This window comes from Adiantum capillus-veneris, chromosome 24 (genome assembly GCF_014529385.1).
Source record: "Adiantum capillus-veneris isolate H3 chromosome 24, ASM1452938v2, whole genome shotgun sequence".
NCBI classification, from domain to species: Eukaryota; Viridiplantae; Streptophyta; class Polypodiopsida; order Polypodiales; family Pteridaceae; genus Adiantum; species Adiantum capillus-veneris.
In genome coordinates, this window is record NC_140954.1 from 77,389,899 (window position 1) to 77,413,385 (window position 23,487).

At 39.2% G+C, this 23,487-nt stretch overlaps 1 protein-coding gene across 5 annotated transcripts in view; it reads left to right on the forward strand.

Moving 5' to 3' along the window:
• The window catches only part of LOC147426619 (RING/U-box superfamily protein), a 48,966-nt gene extending 26,068 nt beyond the window's left edge, over positions 1 to 22,898 (forward strand). Inside the window, exons 4-5 of one of the 5 annotated variants that reach the window (XM_086499154.1) lie at positions 3,091 to 3,267; positions 13,345 to 13,497. In XM_086499154.1, the coding sequence (XP_086355280.1) occupies positions 3,091 to 3,267; positions 13,345 to 13,392 (225 nt within the window). In that variant the 3' untranslated portion in view covers positions 13,393 to 13,497. Of the gene's footprint in view, positions 1 to 3,090; positions 3,268 to 3,712; positions 4,181 to 13,344; positions 13,501 to 22,859 lie in introns of those variants that run through there. The other 4 variants (XM_086499153.1, XM_086499155.1, XM_086499152.1 and 1 more) reach the window with 4 other exon arrangements.
• The last annotated feature ends 589 nt before the right edge of the window (positions 22,899 to 23,487 follow it).

Here is a 23,487-nt window from a genome sequence, read left to right on the forward strand (position 1 = left end):
CTTTGAAAAGACGAGTATATCATCAAAGAACACTCCTGTGAAAGCTCGGTGTGGGCTGAAAATTCGATCCATCATTCGATTGAATGTGGCAGGAGCATTGGTCAAGCCAAACGGCATTACCAAAAATTTATAAAGTCCAAAAGTTGTACGAAAGGCAGTTTTATGGACATCTTCAGGGACTATACGTATTTGATGATACCCGCTTTTTAAGTCAATGTGACTAAAGATGCTTGCTCTCTGCAACTTATCGAGAATATCATCAATCCGGGGGATCGGAAATCGACTCTTAATAGTGATCTTGTTTAGAGATCGATAATCTATGCACATTCGAAACGTGCCGTCTTTCTTCTGCACCAGTAGAACTGGAGAGCAGTAAGGCAAAGTACTTGGTTGTACTAGATCTTTTTCCAGAAGCTGGTTGACTTGCTTCAAAATTTCCTCTTGCTGAGCAACACTAATCCGATAAGGGGGTAGGTTTTGGGAGAGCTACCTGGTACGAGATCAATACAATGATCTTCCGGACGTTCTGGAGGTAGCTTGTCTGGTAGAGTATCCGTGAAACAATCTTTATACTTTTCAAGAAATTGAAAACGTTTAATTTCCAAACTAGAGAGCGAATCCTCTTTAGTTTTATCTCTTTCACGTGCGAAAATCAATCAAGCAGAAACACACTTCTTTATTTCCTTCTTAATGGAGATATGGCTTACAATAGGGAATAGCCAATCCCCTGCATCAGCAAAAATTTTAATGTTCTTGCCCTCATGCTCAAAAACGAGGGTCTTTTCTACATAATCTGGGACCGGTTGCATATGGTAATGCCATGGCATACCCAAGATGATATCACATCCCTCGATAGGTGCCATCAAAAAGCATTCGCGGTCCTTGTATTCACCAATCCAGAGATTGAGTTGTCCTTGCACGGGAGTTGCATTGGTGGTCAACCCCTCAAATGCCGATCTAGAAGAGACCGAAGTTCCAAGCTGAGCCAGTGTAAGGCCCAAGCGTTCTACAGTTTCCAGTGAGATGAAGTTGTTCGTCGATCCAGGGTGGTAGAGGATCAACACCCGCTGGTTATTCACAGATCCCCAACCTTTAAGGAGCTGGCGCTTTCCTTTCTCGATTTCTGTATTCCCTTGCACATCAGGAATGGAATTCAAGCTTGGTGGAGCGGGTTCCTTCTTCGATTGTTACTTCTTCGAAGATGCTTGTTTCTGTCGTTGTTGCCGAACAGGACAGTCAGGCTTTAGTCCTTTTTCACCACAGTAGAAGCACCTTCCTTGTTCTTTGAAGGTTTGTACTTGGTTCGGCGTGAGATACTTTAAAGTTGTTTTCCGGTATTGGCTTCTTAGGCTTATCCGAGTCCTCTGGGGAACGCTTTTTGCCTTGGTTGCCATGGTCATCATAGACCGCTCTTTGCCTTGCACGGTATGTGCAATGTTCCATCCGTCTGGGGGTACCCGTGGAATGTAAATCCTCGACAATGATTGCCAACTCCATCATCCGTTGAAGGGTGTCGTGTTGGTGCACCTTCATGCTCTTCCCAAGCGGTGGTTGAAGACCTGCTTCAAACTTTCACATCTTTTCCTCATAAAAAATCTTCATAAAAGGAGTAACTTTTAGAAGAACTGACCAAAACTTGTCAACATAAGCCGTGACTTTCTCTTGTTCCTTCTGGGCGAGCCAGTCCCATTCCTTCCGAATGTCCTCGAAATCAGGTGGAAGAAATTGTTCATAGAATTCAGCTTTGAATTGAGCCCAGGTTCTGGCCTTGAGTACCTTCCAGAATTTTGGCTAGCCACTAGTTGCTTGCAGTCTCCTTGAGATGCATCCCAGTATGATGCAACTTGGATTTTTCAATCAAGTTTCCGTTGGCAAAAGCAACTTCAAACTGCTTGATGAAAGACAGTGCCTAGAGATATCTCTCCGTCTTGTGTAGTTATCAAACTTCACATCCTTGTCACCGGATTTGAAAATCCGAATCTTGCGGTGATGTCTGCGGGGGTTATCCCTCTTGAACTGGGGCTTCTCTTTAGTAGTATGTAGGGAAGTAGTAGGAGTTTTCTTCTTGGGAGAAGATTTAGATATTGTATGAGAAGTAGATGTAGTGGAGTTTCTTTTGATCAAAAAATTATCTAGATGTACAAACTATTATAGGACTCCCAATCATGATATATTATATGCCACAAATACACAAATCACCGTTGGCGGCATAGTAAAAAAACAAGAAACGGAAACGGAAAAACCGGAGTTTCGGAGTTTCAACCAAGGTTGAACTGGTTAAGAAACGGAGTTTCTTTTGATCAAAAAATTAACTAGATGTACAAACTATTATAGGACTCCCAATCATGATATATTATATACCACAAATACAAAAAAAGTGGTCTATAATCATAACCTACTAGGAACAACGCCAACATGCTCAAGGCTCATGCATCTGAGTCCTAAGAATCATCCCCTTTCTCATCCTCCACCTTCTCCTAACTGTTCTCACTAGACGCAGAGGACCCTCCCATAAACCCCCACCATCTGCCACCCATTTTAGGGGTCCTGCCGGTTTGTTTCTTGGCCCAAGAAACGCCGTTTCTTGCGACTATGCTTGGCGGTGAGGTCTTGGTTGATAGTGTTGATGGTGCTATCAACCGCTTTCTTGTTTTGGTTGAATGTTTCCGTGAGGTTCTTCTCTAGGCTGCCTAGATTGTCTTCCAAGGTAGCCATTTTGTGTTTGTGCTTCTCTTGGCTTGTGGGTGCACAAAGTGTCCCTAGGTGTGGAAGTTCACCCCTCGTGAATTATTGTGCGCATAAGGGTTACAAGATGGGCACGACATTAAATGGGAGCACACTTGGAGGTGTCCTGATGGGTATGTTGCTATGTGTGTCGTGTCTAATGATGTATGTGTGTATGTGTGTGTTTTACAAAATTTTTGGGTGGGTGACGGGTCTGAAGTTTCTCAAGGCCGTTGCCTTCTCAGGGGCCTTTTACCAAAGTTCAAATTTCTTGAAATGCACCTTAGGTAACGGTTTAAATAATTTGGCTGCCGAATTTAATTTGTGGAGCATTCTCTAAATATAGTATGTGCTTTGTGATTTTAGCAGGTCAACATCTCCGAGATGAGCTATGAAGAGCTCTATGACATTTTTGGACCTGGGGAAGGTAGTCGAGAAGGGGCATCCAAAGCATGCATTGAAAATCTACCATCACACATTGTCACCGAGAAAAACAGAATCGACTCATTTGGGGAGATAATCTGTTGCACAATCTGCCTACAGGTAGGAAACTCGAAGAGACAGGAAGAGTTCCTCCCCCCCCCCCAGGGGCCCCGAATTCAATGCAAATGAACTTTTTGGGCTTTTTCCGGGGTTTTTTTTTGTGTGTGGGGGGGGGGGGGGGGGGGGGGGGGGGGGGGCGACACATGCAAAGACATTCACACACTTCCTGCCTGTGATTTAAGGAGATACTCCACTCTAGAATCTGCCTACAGGTATGTTTTAAAGAGGGTGAGTTTTTCTTCTCCCCCCCCCACCCCCGCCCAAAAAAAAAAAAAAAAAAGCAATGGGGGGCAGGGGAGGACAGACATGCAAAGAAGATACACTTGCTGTTCTTGCCTCTGGGGCTGCAACTTCATACTTGACTGCATCATTTAAGGGCTGCGGGCTCAACCATACTCCAAGCTAAGATCTTATTTAGATGTCTGGATTTTTGCTTTGATTTCAGGATCTTCTTCAAGGAGAGATGGCGAGGTGTCTGCCTTCGTGTCACCACACATTTCATATGCTTTGTGTAGATAAATGGCTCATTCGACAAGGCTCTTGTCCCATATGTAGGCAGTGTATCCAAAGAGACTATGCAGCTCAAGAGGTGGGCTTTGGTCACTAGGGTAGAGAACGAGTGTACATATCTTGGTTCCTTTCTTCCTACCCTGTCCATGTGGTCGAACTCCTTCGACAATCTGTGAACATGCGCTATTCTAGAACACCTGAGTTATCTCCAGCTAACTACGATCCCTCCTCCTAACAGAGAATGCCATGCAACGGCTCTGACTATGTAGTTCAACATGTATAGTGTGACGTTTCTGCCAATCATGGGATGAGCAAACACAAGGTCTTGCTCTGACTTTGACATCAGTGATGTACATGGTGAGTCTTTTTTGAATCTAATGTAAGTACCACTGGTTTTGCGGAAGGGTTTGTAGCATATGGATATGATCTCTCTGCTCTCTCTTCTTGCTCATGCATCATTTGTCGTCATGCTTTCTGCACATGGTATCAGAGCCCCGGGTGTTTAACTTTGCTACACGAGTCTTTTGGCTTCGCTGACCTTCAGGGTGCAGTTCTGAGCTTTTTGGATCGAATCATGGTGTTTGCTGCTTGGGGGAGTGCTGATTGTTGTGGCACGGTGGGGTTACTGCCTGCTGGCTGGACTGTTGTTGGTGGAGAAAACAAGTGCATAGGGCCTTTTCTTGATTGCGAATTACACAAAATATTCTTCCTTCGATGAGCTGTAAACAGCAACACATTTATTGCTGAGTTGACTCTGTTGGTAGTTTTCCATTCAGAGGGCCAAAACTTGTGGCTGGTGGCTGGATGGACTCGGATGGACTGAGCAATTCGTGCAGGATGTGTATTCAGCTAGCTGATTGGGACTAGCCCATATCCACTTTGGGGTGCTGCTGCAGTTTCAACCCTGGTCTGGGGGACTGTCACCCTTAGACCTGGTTGCAACCAGCAATGCCCTCGTCGGCCCTGAACTGCTGTGATGAGGGTGGCGTGGGTTGGAGCTTGAGGTAGAGATGCCCTATGCAGAGACTGGAAGGAATATGCGGACCTAGGATGCAGTTCATGATATACAGGGGACCCTGGGTAAGATAACATTGTTAGCTCCACAGTACATTCTGGCTAATGACTTGACGTAGAACTGTCTCACATACTCGCAGACATTGGTGTGGAAGTAGGTTTCATGTAGCTAGGAGGACAAAGGGGCTCTAGTTGTGAGAGCTCTTGATGCAGAGATGAGGAATTATAATTGATAGTAGCAAAAAAGAAGTTTTGGTGTGTTGGATGTTAATGAAACGCTAGAGATCATTATAGAGATGGTTATTAGGAGAGTTATAAGGATTTATACACTAGAAGATAGTCGCCATAGATCCTAATTTATGTAGGTGAGAAAGAGAGATTGACACACAAGACATCAATATGACCGACATAGATGGGGTAGGGAATGGTCATTTACTGACCATTACCCATACTATTGACGACCCCATGGCGACTGCCGGAGGCCGGGAGCCATGGTGGGAGTCAATATTATGGGAATGGTCAATGACCATTTCCGGCCGTCAAGGTACTTGGGAGGCGGGCCCCATGCTGATGACTGTAGAGTTGCTCACTCACATGCTGACAACTGTAGAGCGGCAGCGCTACAGAGCTTGATTTTCCCATGGCTGATGTGTTGCACCCTGATGTCATTCCCAACGCCGACTTGGCAAGAAATCGTTTGATTATGCAGGTAGTAATTACATTGGTTGATGTGGCGTGCATCCAGTACTTGCAACACTAGATTCTGCATAGTAACGGACAGTGAATGTACGGCTCGGATTGTTTGCCCGCCGACCAGCGACCTTGACGGAATCCCAACCCAGCTTATATGAAAAACCCTTCCAGAAGACTCTTCAGCGTTACCCTTCTTCACATAGAGTTTTGTTTTCCTTGGTGGATTTGATCGTTCCATTGGATCGTTCCATTGGCTCTGAAAGGGGGTAAACCCAAGAATGCTTCCAATCTTTGTGTTCAGAGTGGTTTGTTGTCTTAAAACACAAACACACACACACACACACACACACACACACACACACGGTCATAGCATCTGACCATGATAGCTAGTTCTAGTTGCACTAACTCAACCTATTCATAATACTACCCAAACTATGTATATAATTGATACTTTACCCAACACACTATGGGCAGTTAACTAGTAGCCTACTCTTAGCATAAACTTCTCCACCTTGAAGTTTGAAATCACTAAATTCAGATTTGAATTCCCTGTTGCCGGCTTACTATGTTGTCTAGGTTTGCTTAGTTGAAGGAGTACCTTTAACTGCTCCTTGTGCCATAAACCGATGCAATGTTTTTTATTCAATGTCTATTGCCACACTTAAAACTACCTCACAGGGTGATTCCAATTGGGTCCTTGATATCGATTATTACTTACACTGCTATCTTGGTTTGTATGGTTTAGTGTGAACCAATTTTTTAACATAGGCTCAATGGGAGCAATCCCTTAAATTGTTTTTTAACCCTTAAAGGAAGTTAAAAGCTAGGTCTCCTTCCCTTTTGGCATAAAGCGAATACACTCTGTCGCGATGGCACTCGTCCCCTTTCACTCATGGTGCTACACGATGAAACACTTCTTGATCTGAGAACCGAGCTTGATGGTGGGTGGCTTGGCACGGACTTTGTGACATCCATCACTTGGTATGATGCTAAGCGATAAATCATCTTGCCCTCCTATAAAGGTCCTGTGCAAGGAGCTTGATTGGTGTGGCCATACTTGGCTTACCCTTTATGGGTGTCGACTTTTGATATGCTTCCTTGTTGGCATATACCCATCCTTTGCCCCTATATCAAGGTGAGGGGCTCTTCTCCCTTCACTTAGACTTGGGTTTCTTTTTGTCTTTTGCTTTTTAGCATACAAGATAAGCAGTTATGATTTAGGTTTTTTTGCATTGGGTTTTTATACCGTCCCTTGCAACATTATAAACAACTTGCTACTGTCGACTTAATTGTATTTGTTAAAAAAAAAAGCGAAAGAGAGAATAAGTTGACATTGGAATTGTACTTGGCTTCCCCCTGGCACTTTGGAGATTATTTTGGGATTACTTTTGCTCACAGGTTGTATATTTTTACTCAAAATCTCAATGCTTAGATTATCTCTTGCTTTGTTGGGTGATTATAACAAGTTTTTCTTGCCATAAGAATATTGAACGAGATCTTTTCTGTCCCTATTAATAATTGAATATAAAGAAAAAATTGAACTTTCACATTGACTTTGCTTTGAAATCTGAGATGTTAGGCTCATGATTAAAGATACCTAACTTGTGTTGTTGCTGACACATGCCAAATAATCTGATAGTCTTGCTCTTTGAATTTGACATATGCCTATAATTAGGCTGATGAGATTGATTTCTAATGCTGGTTGAACTCTGGCCCTATTTTGTGTGAGAGGCCTTTTTCAAGGAAAGTTGTTAACAAAAGCTTGGACACAATACAAGAAGCATTTGAATTTCTGTTGGTCTTTTTGACTTGAAAATACTAAATAAACTCGTTTTTTTGGGGCTCCAGTCCTGCTCACTTTACTTGAGAATTTATTCTATGCAATCTCTATAGTAGTTGCCTATCCAAAAAACTTATAAAAAATTGGTGTTTTGCATAAACATACTACCTGTGGTAGGTATGGTGCTTGGTGGCCTTAACATACTAACTGTGATTTGATATCTGGCTTGGTTGATTGGTTTAAATCTGGTTTTATTAACCATATTCATACATACAACTAGTAAATATATGTATAAATTTATACATATTTTGTTCTTGTTATTGATCTGGTTTTGATACACATTTTGGTCTACCACACATTTTTTCTGGTTTTTTTTTTTAAAGGCCCAGTCTCTGTATATGGCTAATCATGTCTCTAGGACTTGATCCTATTCTCATACAACATCTATATATGGGAATGGTCTGAAGTGGTTGCTTTATGGCTGGCTCTGGCTCTGGTTCTAGCTCTGGCTAAATACTTCTCTAAACCTTGGCTGGTACTTCTTTGGGTTGATAGTTCAGTTATTATTTTAAATTCAAAAGGAGAACCTTTATGGTATTTTGTGTAATGATGATAAGTATGCATACATATGGCAAAAAAACTGGAGTACTCAGATATTTTTGGATTTGATATTTGGCCTATATCTGGTCTTGTGATATTTCTAGCTTTTTAAATCACTGTGGTGCTAACTTAGCAGGAGCAAGAGCTTTTACTTCTAGGTTTTGATCCGAGAAATCTTCTAAGCTTTTTTCTGGTTGCTAAGCCAAAAATAGTTTTTGCTATGATGGTTGAACTTTGGATTCTTTACAAACTCCCTGACATATGGTGGAAAAATGGTCCTTTTTTTGATAATCTTGTATAAGGCTAACATACCTTGATTTGAGAAGTTGCTTAAAAACCTCAATACTAACCAATGTTGCACTAAAAACATATGGATACAGTAGGATCTCTAACCATTCTGTTCTACTATGGGCAATTGGTTTATTTGAAGGGCTCGATCTTGGAGCTTAAGATGAAGCTACAAAACTTAGCAATGCATGCAGATTTTTTCATACATTTTTTAGCTACATCAATACTTATAATGATATGCATTGTTCGACATTTTTTACAATAAATAGTTATTAAAAAGAAGTTAAAACATATGGAGCAACTATGGCAGGATATGATGCTAAAGAAAATCCTTGAGATGCTAAATGAAGGACAATAGCTAGTTTAATAACTTTTAAGTTTGACATAGATAACAACTCATATATATTCTTTGAAGCTTGCCATACGTAGCAGAGTCTAACCTATTTGTTGTCTTGACTATATGGATGCATGTGAGAAGTCTTTCTTGGCTTAAAAAGGTTTAGCTTGTTGCAGTCCGACTTTGAAATCACTTGATGATTCAACTGGGATAGTTTCTGATACCTTTGTATAAACTCATTTGGAATGATACTTCATTCTTTTTATGCTGTACAGTTATAAATCAAAGATTGAGTTGTTTCTGTACTAATCTTTGCCTATACATCTTTAGCCAATCGTCTTTTTGAACATTTTGTTCATTGGTGTGTATTTATTATAATCAAAACAACTACACACACCGCCCTCCCAGGAAATTGGGTGGACCGGGACGTTGGCTTTGAATACTTCTTGTCTATAGGCTTTGATTGACCCACTGTCTATAATTCCTTGACAGGTTGACATGTGTTAGGTGGTCGCTCGTTGACTATAGATTGGATTCCTACTCACGACTATTATAGTCCTTTGGCTCAGTTAAGGAGCAGGTTAATCCAATCCTGCACACCCATGCTTTAATAAACTTTATTTTGATGATTACAGGTACATACTACACATATAAATACATGGCATATATCTTCTAAAGGCTATCAATGACAACCATACTTTTTTCAAATTGACTGACAGCCTTAAAACTTCTACAAAAGTAATGTCTTCCTTGAACATGGTATCAGACATTGTGTTAAATACAAATATTCTTTACCCTTTCAGGGACACTCTAACTTGGCACTTCCCTGCTAAAGACTTTGGTTTAACTCATCTTTTTGATGAGGCAGTAGGCCCATACACAATGGGCCTACTACTGAAACCCATTGTGTATGGCACCTGGGGGATAGGGCACACACACACACACACACACACACACACACACACACACACACACACACTTGGTCACAACATCTGACCATGATAGCTAGTTCTAGTTACACTAACTCAACCTATTGGTACTACTACCCAAACTCTGTATATAAATGATACTTTACCCAACACACTACTGGCAGTTAACTAGTGGCCTACTCTTAGCATAAAGTTCTCCACCTTGAAGTTTGAAATCACTAAATTGAGATTTGAATTCCCTGTTGTTGTCGGCTTACTATGCTGTCTTGGTTTGCTTAGTTGAAGGAGTACCTTTAATTGCTCCTTATGGCATAAACCGATGCAAGGTTTTTTATTCAATGTCTATTGCCACACTTATAATTAGCTGAGAGAGTGATTCCAATTGGGTCCTTGATACCTATTATTACTTACACTGCTATCTTGGTTTGTATGGTTTAGTGTGAACCAATTTTGTAACACAGGCTCAGTAGGAGATATCCCTTAAATTTTTTTTAACCCTTAAAGGAAGTTAAAAGCTAGGTCTCCTTCCCTTCTGGCATAGAGCGAATAAACTTTGTCGCGACAGGACTCGTCCCGTTTCACTCATGGTGATTCACAATGAAACACTTCTCGATCTGAGAACCGAGCTTGATGGCGGGTGGCTTGGCACGGACTTTGTGACATCCACCGCTTGCTATGATGCTAAGCAATAAATCATCTTGGCCTCCTATAAAGAAGGTCGTGTGCTAGGAGCTCGATTGGTGTGGCCATACCTGGCTTACCCTGTTTGGGTGTCGATTGCTGTTATGCTTCCTTGTTGGCATATACCCATCCTTTGCCCCTATATCAAGGTGAGGGGCTCTTTTCCCTTCACTTAGACTTGGGTTTCTTTTTGTCTTTTGCTTTTTAGCGTACAAGATAAGCAGTTATGATTTAGGGTTTTTTTACATTGGGTTTTTATACTGTCCCTTGCAACATTATAAACGACTTGCTACTGTCGTCTTAATTGTATTGGTTTAAAAAAGGGTGAAAGAGAGAATAAGTTGACATTGGAATTGTACTTGGCTTTCCCTTGGCACTTTGGAGATTTATTTTGGGATTACTTTTGCTCACAGGTTGTATATTTTTACTCAAAATCTCAATGCTTCAATAATATTTTGCTCTGTTAAGTGATTATAAAAGGTTTTTCTTGCCTTAAGAATATTGAAAGAGATTCTTTTTGTCCCTATTAATTATTGAATGTAAAGAAAAAATTGAACTTTCCCACTAACTTTGGTTTGAAATCTGAGATGTTTTGCTCATGAATAAAGATACCTAACCTATGTTGTTGCTGACACATGCCAAATAATCCGACAGTCCTGCTCTTTGAATTTGATATATGCCTATAATTAGAGTAGTAATATTGATTTCTAATATTGGATGAACTCTGGCCCTATTTTGTGAGAGAGGCCTTTTTCAAGAAAAGTTGTTAACAAAAGCTTGGACATAATACAAGAAGCATTTGAATTTCTACTGGTCTTTTTGACTTGAAAATACTAAATAAACTGGTCTTTTTGGGGCTCCAGTCCTGCTCACTTTACTTGAGAATTTATTCTATGCAATCTCTGTAGTAGTTGCCTACCATGAAACATATTAAATATTGGCGTTTTTCATAAACATGCTACTTGTGGTAGGTATGGTGTTGGAAGCCTGGTGACCTTAACATGCTAACTGCGATTTAATATCTCGCTTGGATGATTGGTTTAGATCTGGTTTTATTAACCATATTCATACATACAACTAGTTCTTGATGGTGATACTGCCATAAAGTATATGTATAAACTTATACATATTTTGGCCTTGTTACTCATCTGGTTTTGATACACATTTTGGTCTTCCACATTTTTTTCTCGTTTTTTAATAAAAAACGCCTGGTCTTCGGTTATGGTTAATCATGTCTCTAGGACTTGATCCTACTCTCATACAATGTCTATATATAGGAATGGTATGAAGTGGCCTGCTTTATGGCTGGCTCTGGCTTTGGTTCTGGCTCTGGCAAATACTTCTCTAATCCTTGGTTGGTACTTTTTTGGGCTGATAGTTCAATTATTATTTATAATTAATAAGGAGAACCTTTATGGTATTTTGTGTAATGATGATGAGTATGCATACATATGGCAAAAAAACTGGAGTAATCAGATATTCCTGGATTTGATATCTGGCCTATATCGGGTCTTGTGATATTCCTAGCTTTTTAAATCGCTGTCGTGCTAACTCAGTAGGAGCAAGAGCTTTTACTTCTAGGTTCTGATCCGAGAAATCTTCTAAGCTTTTTTTTGGCTGCTAAGCCGAAAATAGTTTCTGCTATGATGGTTGAACTTTGGATTCTTTACAACTCCCTGACATATCGTGGGAAAATGGTCCTTTTTTGATAATCTTGTATAAGGCTAACATACCTTGATTTGAGAACTTGCTTAAAAACCTCAATACTAACCAATGTTGCACTAAAAACATTTGGATACAGTAGGATCTCTAACCATTCTGTTCTACTATGGGCAGTTGGTTTATTTGAAGGGCTCGATTTCGGAGCTTAAGATGAAGTTACGAAACTTAGCATTGCATGCAGGTTTTTTCATACATTTTTAAAAGCTAAAGCAGTACTTATAATGATATGGATTGTTCAACATTTTTTTACAATAAATAGTTTTATTAAAAAGAAGTTAAAACATATGGAGCAACTATGGCAGGAATATGATGCTAAAAAAAATTCCTTGAGATTCTGTTGGAAGCGTGGTGGCCTTAACATGCTAACTGTGATTTGATATCTGGCTTGGTTGACTGGTTTAGATCTGGTTTTATTAACCATATTCATACATACAGCTAGTAAATATATGTATAAAGTTATACATATTTTGGCCTTGTTACTGATCTGGTTTTGATACACATTCTGGTCTACCACACATTTTTTTGGTTTTTTTAATAAAAAAGCCTAGTCTCTGGATATGGATAATCATGTCTCTAGGACTTGATCCTACTCTCATACAATGGCTATATATAGGAGGCTATATATAGGAATGGTATGAAGTGGCCTGCTTTATGGCTGGCTCTGGCTCTGGCGAAACACTTCTCTAAACCTTGGCTGGTACTTCTTTGGGCAGATAGTTCAGTTATGATTTTAAATTCAAAAGGAGAACCTTTATGGTATTTTGTGTAATGATGATGAGTATGCATACATATGGCAAAAAAATCGGAGTACTCAGATATTTTTGGATTTGATATCTGGCCTATATCTGGTCTTGTGATATTCCTAGCTTTTTAAATCACTGTCGTGCTAACTCAGCAGAAGCAGGAGCTTTTACTTCTAGGTTCTAATCCGAGAAATCTTCTAAGCTTTTTTTTGGCTGCTAAGCCGAAAATAGTTTCTGCCATGATGGTTGAAACTTTGGATTCTTTACAAACTCCCTGACATATGGTGGGAAAATGGTCCTTTCATTGATAGTCTTGTATAAGGCTAACATACCTTGATTTGAGAACTTGCTTAAAAACCTCAATACTAACCAATGTTGCACTAAAACCATCTGGATATAGTAGGATCTCTAACCATTCCGTTCTACTATGGGCAATTGGTTTATTTGAAGGGCTCGATCTCGGAGCTTAAGATGAAGTTACAAAACATAGCATTGCATGCAGTTTTTTTCATATATATTTTTTAGCTAAAGCAGTACTTATAAGGATATGGATTGTTCGATATTTTTAACAAAAAATAATTATTAAAAAGAAGTTAAAACATATAGAGCAACTATGGCAGGAACATGATGCTAAAAGAAATCCTTGAGATCCTAAATGAAGGACATTAGCTAGTCTAATAATTTTTTAGTTTGACATGGATAACAACTGATAGATTCTTTGAAGCCTGCCCATAAGTAGCCAAGTCTAACAGATCTGTTGTATTGACTATATGGATGCAGGTGAGAAGTCTATCTTGGCTTAAAAATGTCTACCTTGCTGCAGTTTGATTTTGAAATCACTTGATGATTCAATTGGGATAGTTCTGATACCTTCGTATAAACTCATTTGGAATGATACTTCATTCCTATTATGCTATACAATTATGAATTTAAGACTGAGTTGTTTCTGTACTAATCTTTGTCTATACATCTTTAGCTAGTCGTCTTTTAAACATTTTGTTCATTGGTGTGTATTTATTATATTTAAAACAACTACACACACCCCTAAACACCAAGTCCTCTTAGGCAACTGGGTGGACCGGGTATAGCTTTGATTGACCCATTGTCTAGAATTCCTTGAGAGGTTGACATGTGTTAGGTTGTCGCTCCTTGACTATAGACTAGATTCCTACTTACGACTATTACAGTCTTTTGGCTCAGTCGGTTTTAAATAGCAGGTTAATCCAATTCTACTCACCCATGCTTTAATAAGCTTTATTTTGATGATTATAGCTACATACTACACATATAAAGACATGGCATATATGATCTAAAGACTATTAATGACAATCATATTTTTTTCATATTGGCTGACAAAGCCTTAAAACTCCTACAGGAGTAATTTCTTCCTTAAAGACGGTATCAGACATTGTGTTAAATAAAAATATTCTTTACCCTCTTCATGGACCTAACTTGGCACTTCTCTGCTAAAGACTTTTGTTTAACTCATCTTTTTGATGAGGCAGTAGGCCCATACACAATGGGTCTACTCTTGAAACCCATTGTGTATGGCGCTGGGATAGGGCGGGTACACACACACACACACACACACACACACACACACACACACACACACTTGGTCACAACATGTGACCATGATAGCTAGTTCTAGTTAACCTAATACTACCCAAACTATGTATATAAATGATACTTTACCCAACACACTACTGGCAATTAACTAGTAGCCTACTCTTAGCATAAAGTTCTCCACCTTGAAGTTTGAAATCCCTAAATTGAGTTTTGAATTCCCTGTTTTCCGGCTTACTATGCTATCTTGGTTTGCTTAGTTGAAGGAGTACCTTTAATTTCTCCTTCTGGCATAAACCGATGCAAGGTTTTTTATTCAATATCTGTTGCCACACTTATAATTACCTCACAGGGTGATTCCAATTGGGTCCTTCATACCGATTATTACTTACACTTCTATCTTGGTTTGTATGGTTTAGTGTGAACCAATTTTTTAACAAAGGCTCAGTGGGAGCAATCCCATAAATTTTTTTTTAACCCTTAAAGGAAGTTAAAAGCTAGGTCTCCTTCCCTTCTGGCATAAAGCAAATACACTCTGTCGCACAGGACTCGTCCCCTTTCACTCATGGTGCTTCACGATGAAACACTCCTCTATTTGAGAACCAAGCTTGATGGCGGGTAGCTTGGCATGGACTTTGTGACATCCACACTTGGTATGATGCTAAGCAATAAATTATCCTCCCCTCCTATAAAGAAGGTCATGTGCTAGGACTTTGATTGGTGTGGCCATACTTGGCTTACCCTTTTTGGGTGTTGACTGCTGATATGCTTCCTTGTTGGCATATACCCATCCTTTGCCCCTATATCAAGGTGAGGGGCTCTTCTCCCTTCACTTAGACTTGGGTTTCTTTTTGTCTTTTGTTTTTTAGCATACAAGATAAGCAGTTATGATTTAGGTTCTTTTGCATTGGGCTTTTATACTGTCCCTTGCAACATTATAAACAACTTTCTACTGTCGACTTAATTGTACTGGTTTAAAAAAGGCAAAAGAGAGAATAACTTGACATTGGAATTGTACTTGGCTTTCCCCTGGCACCTTGGAGATTATTTTGGGATTACTTCTGCTCACAGGTTGTATATCTTTACTCAAAACCTCAATGCTTAGATAATATCTTGCTCTGTTGGGGGTGATTATAACAGGTTCTCCTTGCCTTAAGAATATTGAAAGAGATCTTTTCTCTCCCTATTAATTATTGAATGTAAAGAAAAAATTGAAGTTTCCCACTGACTTGCTTTGAAATCTAAGATTTTTTGCTCATGAATAAAGATACCTAACCTATGCTGTTGCTCACACATGCCAAATAATCCGACAGTCCTGCTCTTTGAATTTGATGTATGCCTATAATTAGACAGATGAGATTGGTTTCTAATACTGGCTAAACTCTCGCCCTATTTTGTGATAGAGGCCTTTTTCAAGGAAAGTTGTTAACAAAAGCTTGGACACAATACAAGAAGCATTTAAATTTCTGCAGGTCTTTTTGACTTGAAAATACTAAATAAACTGGTTTTTTTGGGGCTCCAGTCCTGATCACTTTTCTTGATAATTTATTCTATGCAATCTCTGTAGTAGTTGCCTATCCAAAAAACTTATTAAAATTTGGTGTTTTGCATAAACATGTTACCTATGGTAGGTATGGTGTTGGAAGCCTAGTGGCCTTAACATGCTAACTGTGATTTGATATCTGGCTTGGATGACTGGTTTAGATCTGGTTTTTTAAACAATATTCATACATACAACTAGTTCTTGATGGTGATACTGCCATAGAATATATGTATAAACTTATACATATTTTAACCTTGTTACTGGTCTGGTTTTGATACACATTCTGGTCTACCACACATTTTTTTGGTTGTTTTTATAACAAAGCTTGGTCTTTGGATATGGCTAATCATGTTTCTAGGACTCGATCCTACTCTCATACAATGGCTATATATAGGAATGATATGAAGTGGCATGCTTTATGGCTGGCTCTGGCTCTGGTTCTGGCTCTGGCTAAATACTTCTCTAAACCCTAGCTGATACTTCTCTGGGCTGATAATTCAATAATTATTTTAAATTCAAAAGGAGAACCTTTATGGTATTTTGTGTAATGATGATGAGTATGCATGTATTGTTCGTATACTTGCAATGCCCACCTCTCTCAGTTTTGCCACCACAATATATGTTGCACAAACCATTTTTTGCCCTTCATTGAAATATTCCTTTTCGTCGGAATATCTTGGCCGCACGACGGTCGGAAGATAATCCGGTAATGGCCGTCCGGTGGCCGGTGGTCCGTTGTCTTTGGCCGATGGTCAGCGGCCAGTGGTCTTTGGCCGTTGGCCGGATTTCCTTGGCCGGTGGCCGATTTCTAGGAGGACTTGTCTACCCAATAGCGGCTACACATGGGCGCATGGGAGAGTCCTACTTGGACTTGGCTATCTAAGGGTGGCTGCACATGGGCGTGAGGCTACCTTACATCTATATAAGGAGGCCTTCTCATGAGTAATTCGGCAGAATGGTGTGCACACTTGACACACACAACACATGCTTGTGTAAGGATTGTTAGTCCCTTGTATTCCTACTTGGTCTAGTTGTCTAAATTGCCATCTAAGCTCTACCTTGAGAGCGCATGGGTGGATGACGCCATCACTTTGTAATAGTGTGCTAATCTAAAGTTTTTGATTTGCCACTAATCTACTTTGCATTGTATCTCTCTCTACTCTCCTTGCTACTAGATCCTTATTGTATTCCGCATTTCTTTTATATTTATGGCAAAAAAACTGGAGTACTTAGATATTTTTGGATTTGATAGCTGGCTTATATCTGGTCTTGTGATATTCCTAGCTTTTTAAATCACTGTTGTGCTAACTCAGCAGGAGCAGGAGCTTTTACTTCTAGGTTCTAATCCGAGAAATCTTCTAAGCTTTTTTCTGATTGCTAAGACGAAAATAGTTTATGCTTTGATGGTTGAAACTTTGGATTCTTTACAAAAGTCTTGACATATGGTGGGAAAATGGTCCTTTTTTGATAATCTTATATAAGGCTAACATACCTTGATTTGAGAACTTGCTTAAAAACCTCACTACTAACAAATGTTGCACTAAAAATATATGGATACAGTAGGTCTCTAACCATTCTATTCTACTATGGAAGTTGGTTTATTTGAAGGGCTCGATCTCGGAGCTTAAGATAAAGTTACAAAACTTAGCATTGCATGCAGATTTTTTCATACATTTTTTTAGCTAAAGCAGTACTTATAATGATATGGATTATTCGACATTTTTAACAATAAATAGTTATTAAAAAGAAGTTAAAACATATGAGCAACTATGGCAGTAACATGATGCTAAAAAAAATCATTGAGATTCTAAATGAAGGACAATAGCTAGTCTAATAATTTTTAAGTTTGACATGGATAACCACTGATAGATTGTTTGAAGACCGCCATACATAGCCAAGTCTAACATATGTGTTGTGTTGACTATATGGATGCAAGTGAGAAGTCTATCATAGCTTAAAAAGGTTTATCTTGCTGCAATCCAACTTTGAAATCACTTGATGATTCAACTGGGATAGTTCTGATACCTTTGTATAAACTCATTTGGAATGATACTTCATTCTTATTATGCTATACAATTATGAAACAAAGAGTTGTTTTGTACTAATCTTTGCCTAGAAATTTTTAGCCACTCGTCTTTTTGAACATTTTGTTCATTGGTGTGTATTTATTATATTTAAAACAACTAGCATAAAAACCTTCAAAAATATTATATTCAAAGAAATCTAGCATAAAACCCTTCAATAATAGATGAGTGTTGCAAGAGTTGCCTCCCGTTGTCTGCCTTTTCCATCTCTTGAGCTCCGCTCCAACCTTGGGCTTGCCTGCCAGTCGTCTTTTTGAACATTTTGCTCATTGGTGTGTATTTATTATATTTAAAACAACTAGCATAAAAACCTTCAAAAATATTATATTAAAAGAATCTAGCATAAAAACCTTTAAAAATAGTCAAGTGTTGCAAGAGTTGCCTCCCGTTGTCCGCCTTTTCCATCTCTTGAGCTCCGCTCCAACCTTGGGATTGCCCGCCTTCTATCTTGGATTAGTCGGATCAAACTTTTCCAATTACGTCAATTCCCAATTTTATCGATTCTCGATTCTATAGATGGTGCTTTGTGGATTGATAATTATAAGACCAATGCTTATTCTCCCTCCCCTCTCTCTTTAGTGCCGGTGTGAGAACCCTCTTACCCCCCCCTCCCCCGTCTCTCTCTCTCTCTCTCTCTCTCTCTCTCTCTCACACACACACACACACACACACACACACACACACACACAGAGGATGAATTGAATGGACCATTTTCCATTTCTCAACAATATCAGTCACACACAAAAGCTTGTAATCAACAACATTCCATTCTCTCTCTCTCTCTCTCTCTCTCTCACTCTCTCTCTCTCACACACACACACACACACACACACACACACACACACACACACACACACACACACACACACACACACACACACACACACACACACACACACACACACACACACACACAAGATTACATGAGATCTTTCACTCGACTCATCTTTGAAATTTGACAAAAAAAAGCATGGCAGTTTAGTATGTTGGGATCCCTTCATCTACATCTCAATTAAACCTCCCATTACATGATCACACAAACAACTATCGCAGTAAAAACAGGTGTTCCGACGCTCAGCTAAAGGTAAGATACGAGTCGCCAAGACTAACCCATACTCCCGGGTGCTTGGAGTACTGTTAAAATATCCTCCAAGTGGATGACCATAACTACGATACAAGAAACTCTTATGTGGTGGTAGGAACTGGGCTAGCAGGTATAACCGCTCAGAAAAACTTGGCTTCAGTGAATGTTCTATGTAATAATACTGGGGCCCTAGGCCTAGAGCCTCAGTTACCATCGCCAATCTGATATTGTTCCTAAAATGTTCGCGACCCCAAAGAGTCACACGAGTCACTCGGGCCTGATAGGTCCACCATTTAGTTTGGGATACAGAGGTTCCCAAATGGGGAAATAGATGAAGTTCATAACGGAGCAAAGTTGCTCTCTGGGTAGATTCACCTGACTGATGAAGGTGAGCGGTAGCTATTGCAAAAGCCAATTCTTGAATGTAAGCCATAATAAGTTAGTTACTCCTGAAGAGCAAATAATCTGAAATTTTAACTCTTGTAGTGTTACTCCATACTAATACTATTGACTTGGTTTTGTCAAAATGCCTTCTGTCTTTTATAGACCCACCTTATGACTTTGAGACAAAATTGTAAATAATATATAAAATTGTGGGCTCTAAGTAATATAACTCACACCGTTAATATCGGGGCCTGGATCCCTTACCCTAGTTGGTAGCTGTATGACATAAGCTCAGTGAAGTGTTCAGTTGTATGGCTAACGGGTTGTATATAATCAACTGGTGCTAGGTACATTAAGCAGGTAATGAATTTTGAACCGGGTTTTCGATCGTGTGAGCGGCTTTCTTATTGGTTGATAGGTTGTAATATTGGACTAGGTGACTTGACCTGGTTTTTTACTTAAATTAACTCTGAGGTATACACATTTCTGTGTAGCGTTTATAAACTTCACTTCATTTAATATTCGTGCATATTGCTGCACGTTACCGCCGCTGTGCAAGGGTTTGGTCTACAGGTTCATGTAGCAGCGAAGGTGTGCGACCTGGTCTGAGCAACCGGATCTTTAGCTGCGGACAATCCTTAAAAATCTGACTATATACGCGACCTCGGGTGTGGGTAAACCTGTCCCAGTCTGTGGCGTACCCTCGTCTGAGAAGGCTTCAACCAGTATAAAGGCATCAGAAGGTGAGTACTAATACTCACTAGCATCGAGCTGTGTTATCACCTGTGTGTGCATTCTATACTGTGTGAGTAATAAGGCTATTCACTACTGAGTGCTCAACATGCCGAAAAAGAATGGGAAGGAAATTGTCGATGAGTCTTCGTCTCCTTATCTACAGGTTAACAAAGAATCCTTCTAACTCTCAAGACTGTCAAAAGATAATGAGATGCTTTGATGTAAGTGGTTTGAAATGCTGTGAAAAACCAATAATTAGACGTTTTTAATAAAAAAAACCTGTTCCGGATAGTGATCTTTCTGGTTTATTTGGTGGAATGGGAGTGGTAATATTGGTTTGCTTTAGGACTATTGAAAAATGTGATTCTCTTTGACTAAAGGTAGATGTTTTCGTAAAATAAAAAGGGTTATGGTAACAATATCCATGTTATATTATCTGGTTGTTTTGGATGTAATAAATCTGGCCCTAGAGGCTAAGAAAAGCCAGGTCTCTAGGAGATCTATCTGTATGCTGTAATGAATATTGGAAGGCATTATGGCTAAAAAGATAGGGTGGGTTTGTCTTGTTGTTGATGCTAATGGTTAGGAAAATGGTACTTTTGTAGGTAATTCTGCAGGGATTTGAATCGAACCGGTAATTCACAAATAATCATATATATAGCTCAAAACTGGGAGCAGTAATTGTTGGATTCATGGGTAAGTAGTAAAACTAGTAGGTCGGACTACTCTGGCTACACTGGTTGACCACAGACTGATTCAGTCCTTAGTACAGACACCTAATTTTTTAATAGTCTAAATAGACCTTGACTGAACTAAAAACTTTTTTCTGTTGTATTGCCAAATTGGTTGGTGTTCTGAAGGCGGTAAATGACATCACATACCCGGGTATGGTTGCTAATAGTTGTGTTTCTTGATTTGTTTTACCATATTACATGACAAGGGGGAAGTTTAGTGAATAGTGTGTTTTCACTAATTCAACTTATCGACTGATTTAGCCTTGCTATGCTGGTATGACCAGTAATTTAGACTTTTTTTATTAATAAACCTGTTCCAGTAAAAACTGATATTTCTGGTTTATTTGATGGAATGGGAGTGGTATTATGTGTTTGCTTCAGGACTGTTGGAAGATGTGATTTTCTTTGACTAAAGGTATAGGTTTCCGTTAAATAAAACGGATTATGGTAACAATATCTAGGCTACATTGTCTGGTTGTTTTGGATGTGATAAATATGGCCCTAGCGGCTAAGAAAAGCCAGGTCTCTAGTAGATCTATCTGTATGGTTGTATTGAGTATTGGAAGGTATTATGACTAATAGGATAGGGTAGGTATGTCTGGTTGGTGATGCTAATCTTTATGAAGAAGGTACTTATGAAGGTTATTCTGTAGGGATTTGAATCGAACCGCTAATTCAAAAATAATAATATAGCTCAAAAACTATGAGCAGTAATTGTTGGATTCCTTGGTAAGTCATAACACTAGTAGGTCGGATTACTCTGGTTACACTGGCTGACCATTGACTGATTCAGTCCTTTGTACAGATGCTTAATTTTTTAATAGTCTAAAGAGACTTTGATTGAACTGAAAACTTTTTTCTGTGGTATTGCCAAATTGGTTGGGGATCTGAAGGCGGTAAATGGCATCACATACCCTATTAAGGTGGCTAATAGCTTTGTTTCTTGCTTGGTTTTACCATATTACATCACAACGTGGGAAGTTTAGTGAAAGGAGGGTGTTCACTGATTCAGCTTATTGACTGATGTCTTCTTGCTATAGCTGGTATGACCTTAGGTTATGCAAAGAAGATAATCTTGACAACCTTTTTTTCTCACTGCGTATTCTTTCTCGTATGTATATAACTTTTTTAGGTACTTATGCTGACCTCAGACTGTCTCGGTCCTTAATACAGGTACTTAATCTTTTGAATAGTCTAAAGAGACTTTGACTGAACTGAAAGCTGGTTTCTGATGTGTTTCCAAATCAGCTGATGCTCTGAAGGCGGTTAATGGCATCACATACCCTATTATTGTGGCAATTAGCTTTCTTTCTCGTCTGGTTTTTACCATATTACATCACAAGATGGGAAGTTTAATGAATGGTTTGTTTACTAATCACTGATTCAACTTATCGACTGAGTTCTGCTGGCCGTGGCTGGTTTGACCTTGGGTAATGCAAATAAGATTAACTCTACATCATTTTACTCGCTTCGTATGCTCTCTCGTAGGTATTTGAACTTTACTTTGCCTACTATCGTGCAATATATACAACGGAAAGTTTGTAGGCGGTTTAAGTTTACTTCTATTCTTTCTCGGAAGAAGTATGGGCTTGCTCTATTGACGAAGTTGTCTAGAACATTATGTTATGATATCTGGTTTATAACCAGCTTGGACAAAAATATGTCAGTCATGGCATAATGACTTAGGCTTTTTTTTTGGGCTTTGGTTTGAAAATTAGGTAACCAGTTGTTGGGATATTTTAGTTTTTTTAAAATAAAGGGGATATATATATATCTTTTGGAATAGGAACTGGTCCGAAAGTTTGTTTTTTCTTTACTTCGAATTACGAAGGAGGAGTTGTCCTTAACAGAAATCTGGCCCAGGATGGCTTATAGAATGTAGTTCTCATGTATCAGATTAAGGTTGTAGCTCTTTTCAGCTTTGATTACCTTCCTAAAAAACCTACTTAAAACTAAAAAAAAGTAAATAAATTTTCTCAGCTGCTCTATGGGGACTTCACTTATTGGATTGGCAGTAATCCAAGATTCTCTTTTTCATTAAAACATGATACAAGTTAAGAATTGTGTGTTTTTTTAAAAGTGACATGGATAACAACTGGGATGCCCAGCATCACCTGCATACAGTCACGTGCTAACGAAGTGTTTTCTTGTGGCTATGGGTGCAGGTGAGGGCTACCTCCTTTGATTAAAGCATTCTGTTCTTAACTTATGGCGAATCTCTTACCATGATGCAAAATTTCCCAGACTGTGGGAATGCGTGTTCCTGCACTGTATTCTGTTATCTTCATTACCTTGTACAAAGTTTATTTTCAACTGCAAATAAATTATTGTACAAATACATTGTATTATTCTAGAATTGTTGGTCTGTGAACATGTAGTGTTCGTTTGCGTATATTTATAGATTTAGAACTGCTACACACACACACACACACACACACACACACACACACACACACACACACACACACACACACACATTTAACCACTTGCTTGTAGGCTTTTTTAAGCATCAAACTATGGAATATTTTGATGGTCGATACTCCAGGTTCTATTTTAAGGACCTATTACTCTTGGTACATGGGATAGGACCCTTAGTATGGTGTGATGGTTACAAAGCGTGATAAAAAGTAATTATTACAATCTTTTACTGCCGTGAGGTGCTTGGGTTTAACCTATTGTGCATTGCGGGCGGCTATTCTTCCACACTTCCCCAGGGGGAGATCGATCTACTCAGGATACGCTGTAGACAATGAGCCATAAGTGAAGGCGGCCGTCCTTCTTCTATTTAAAGAT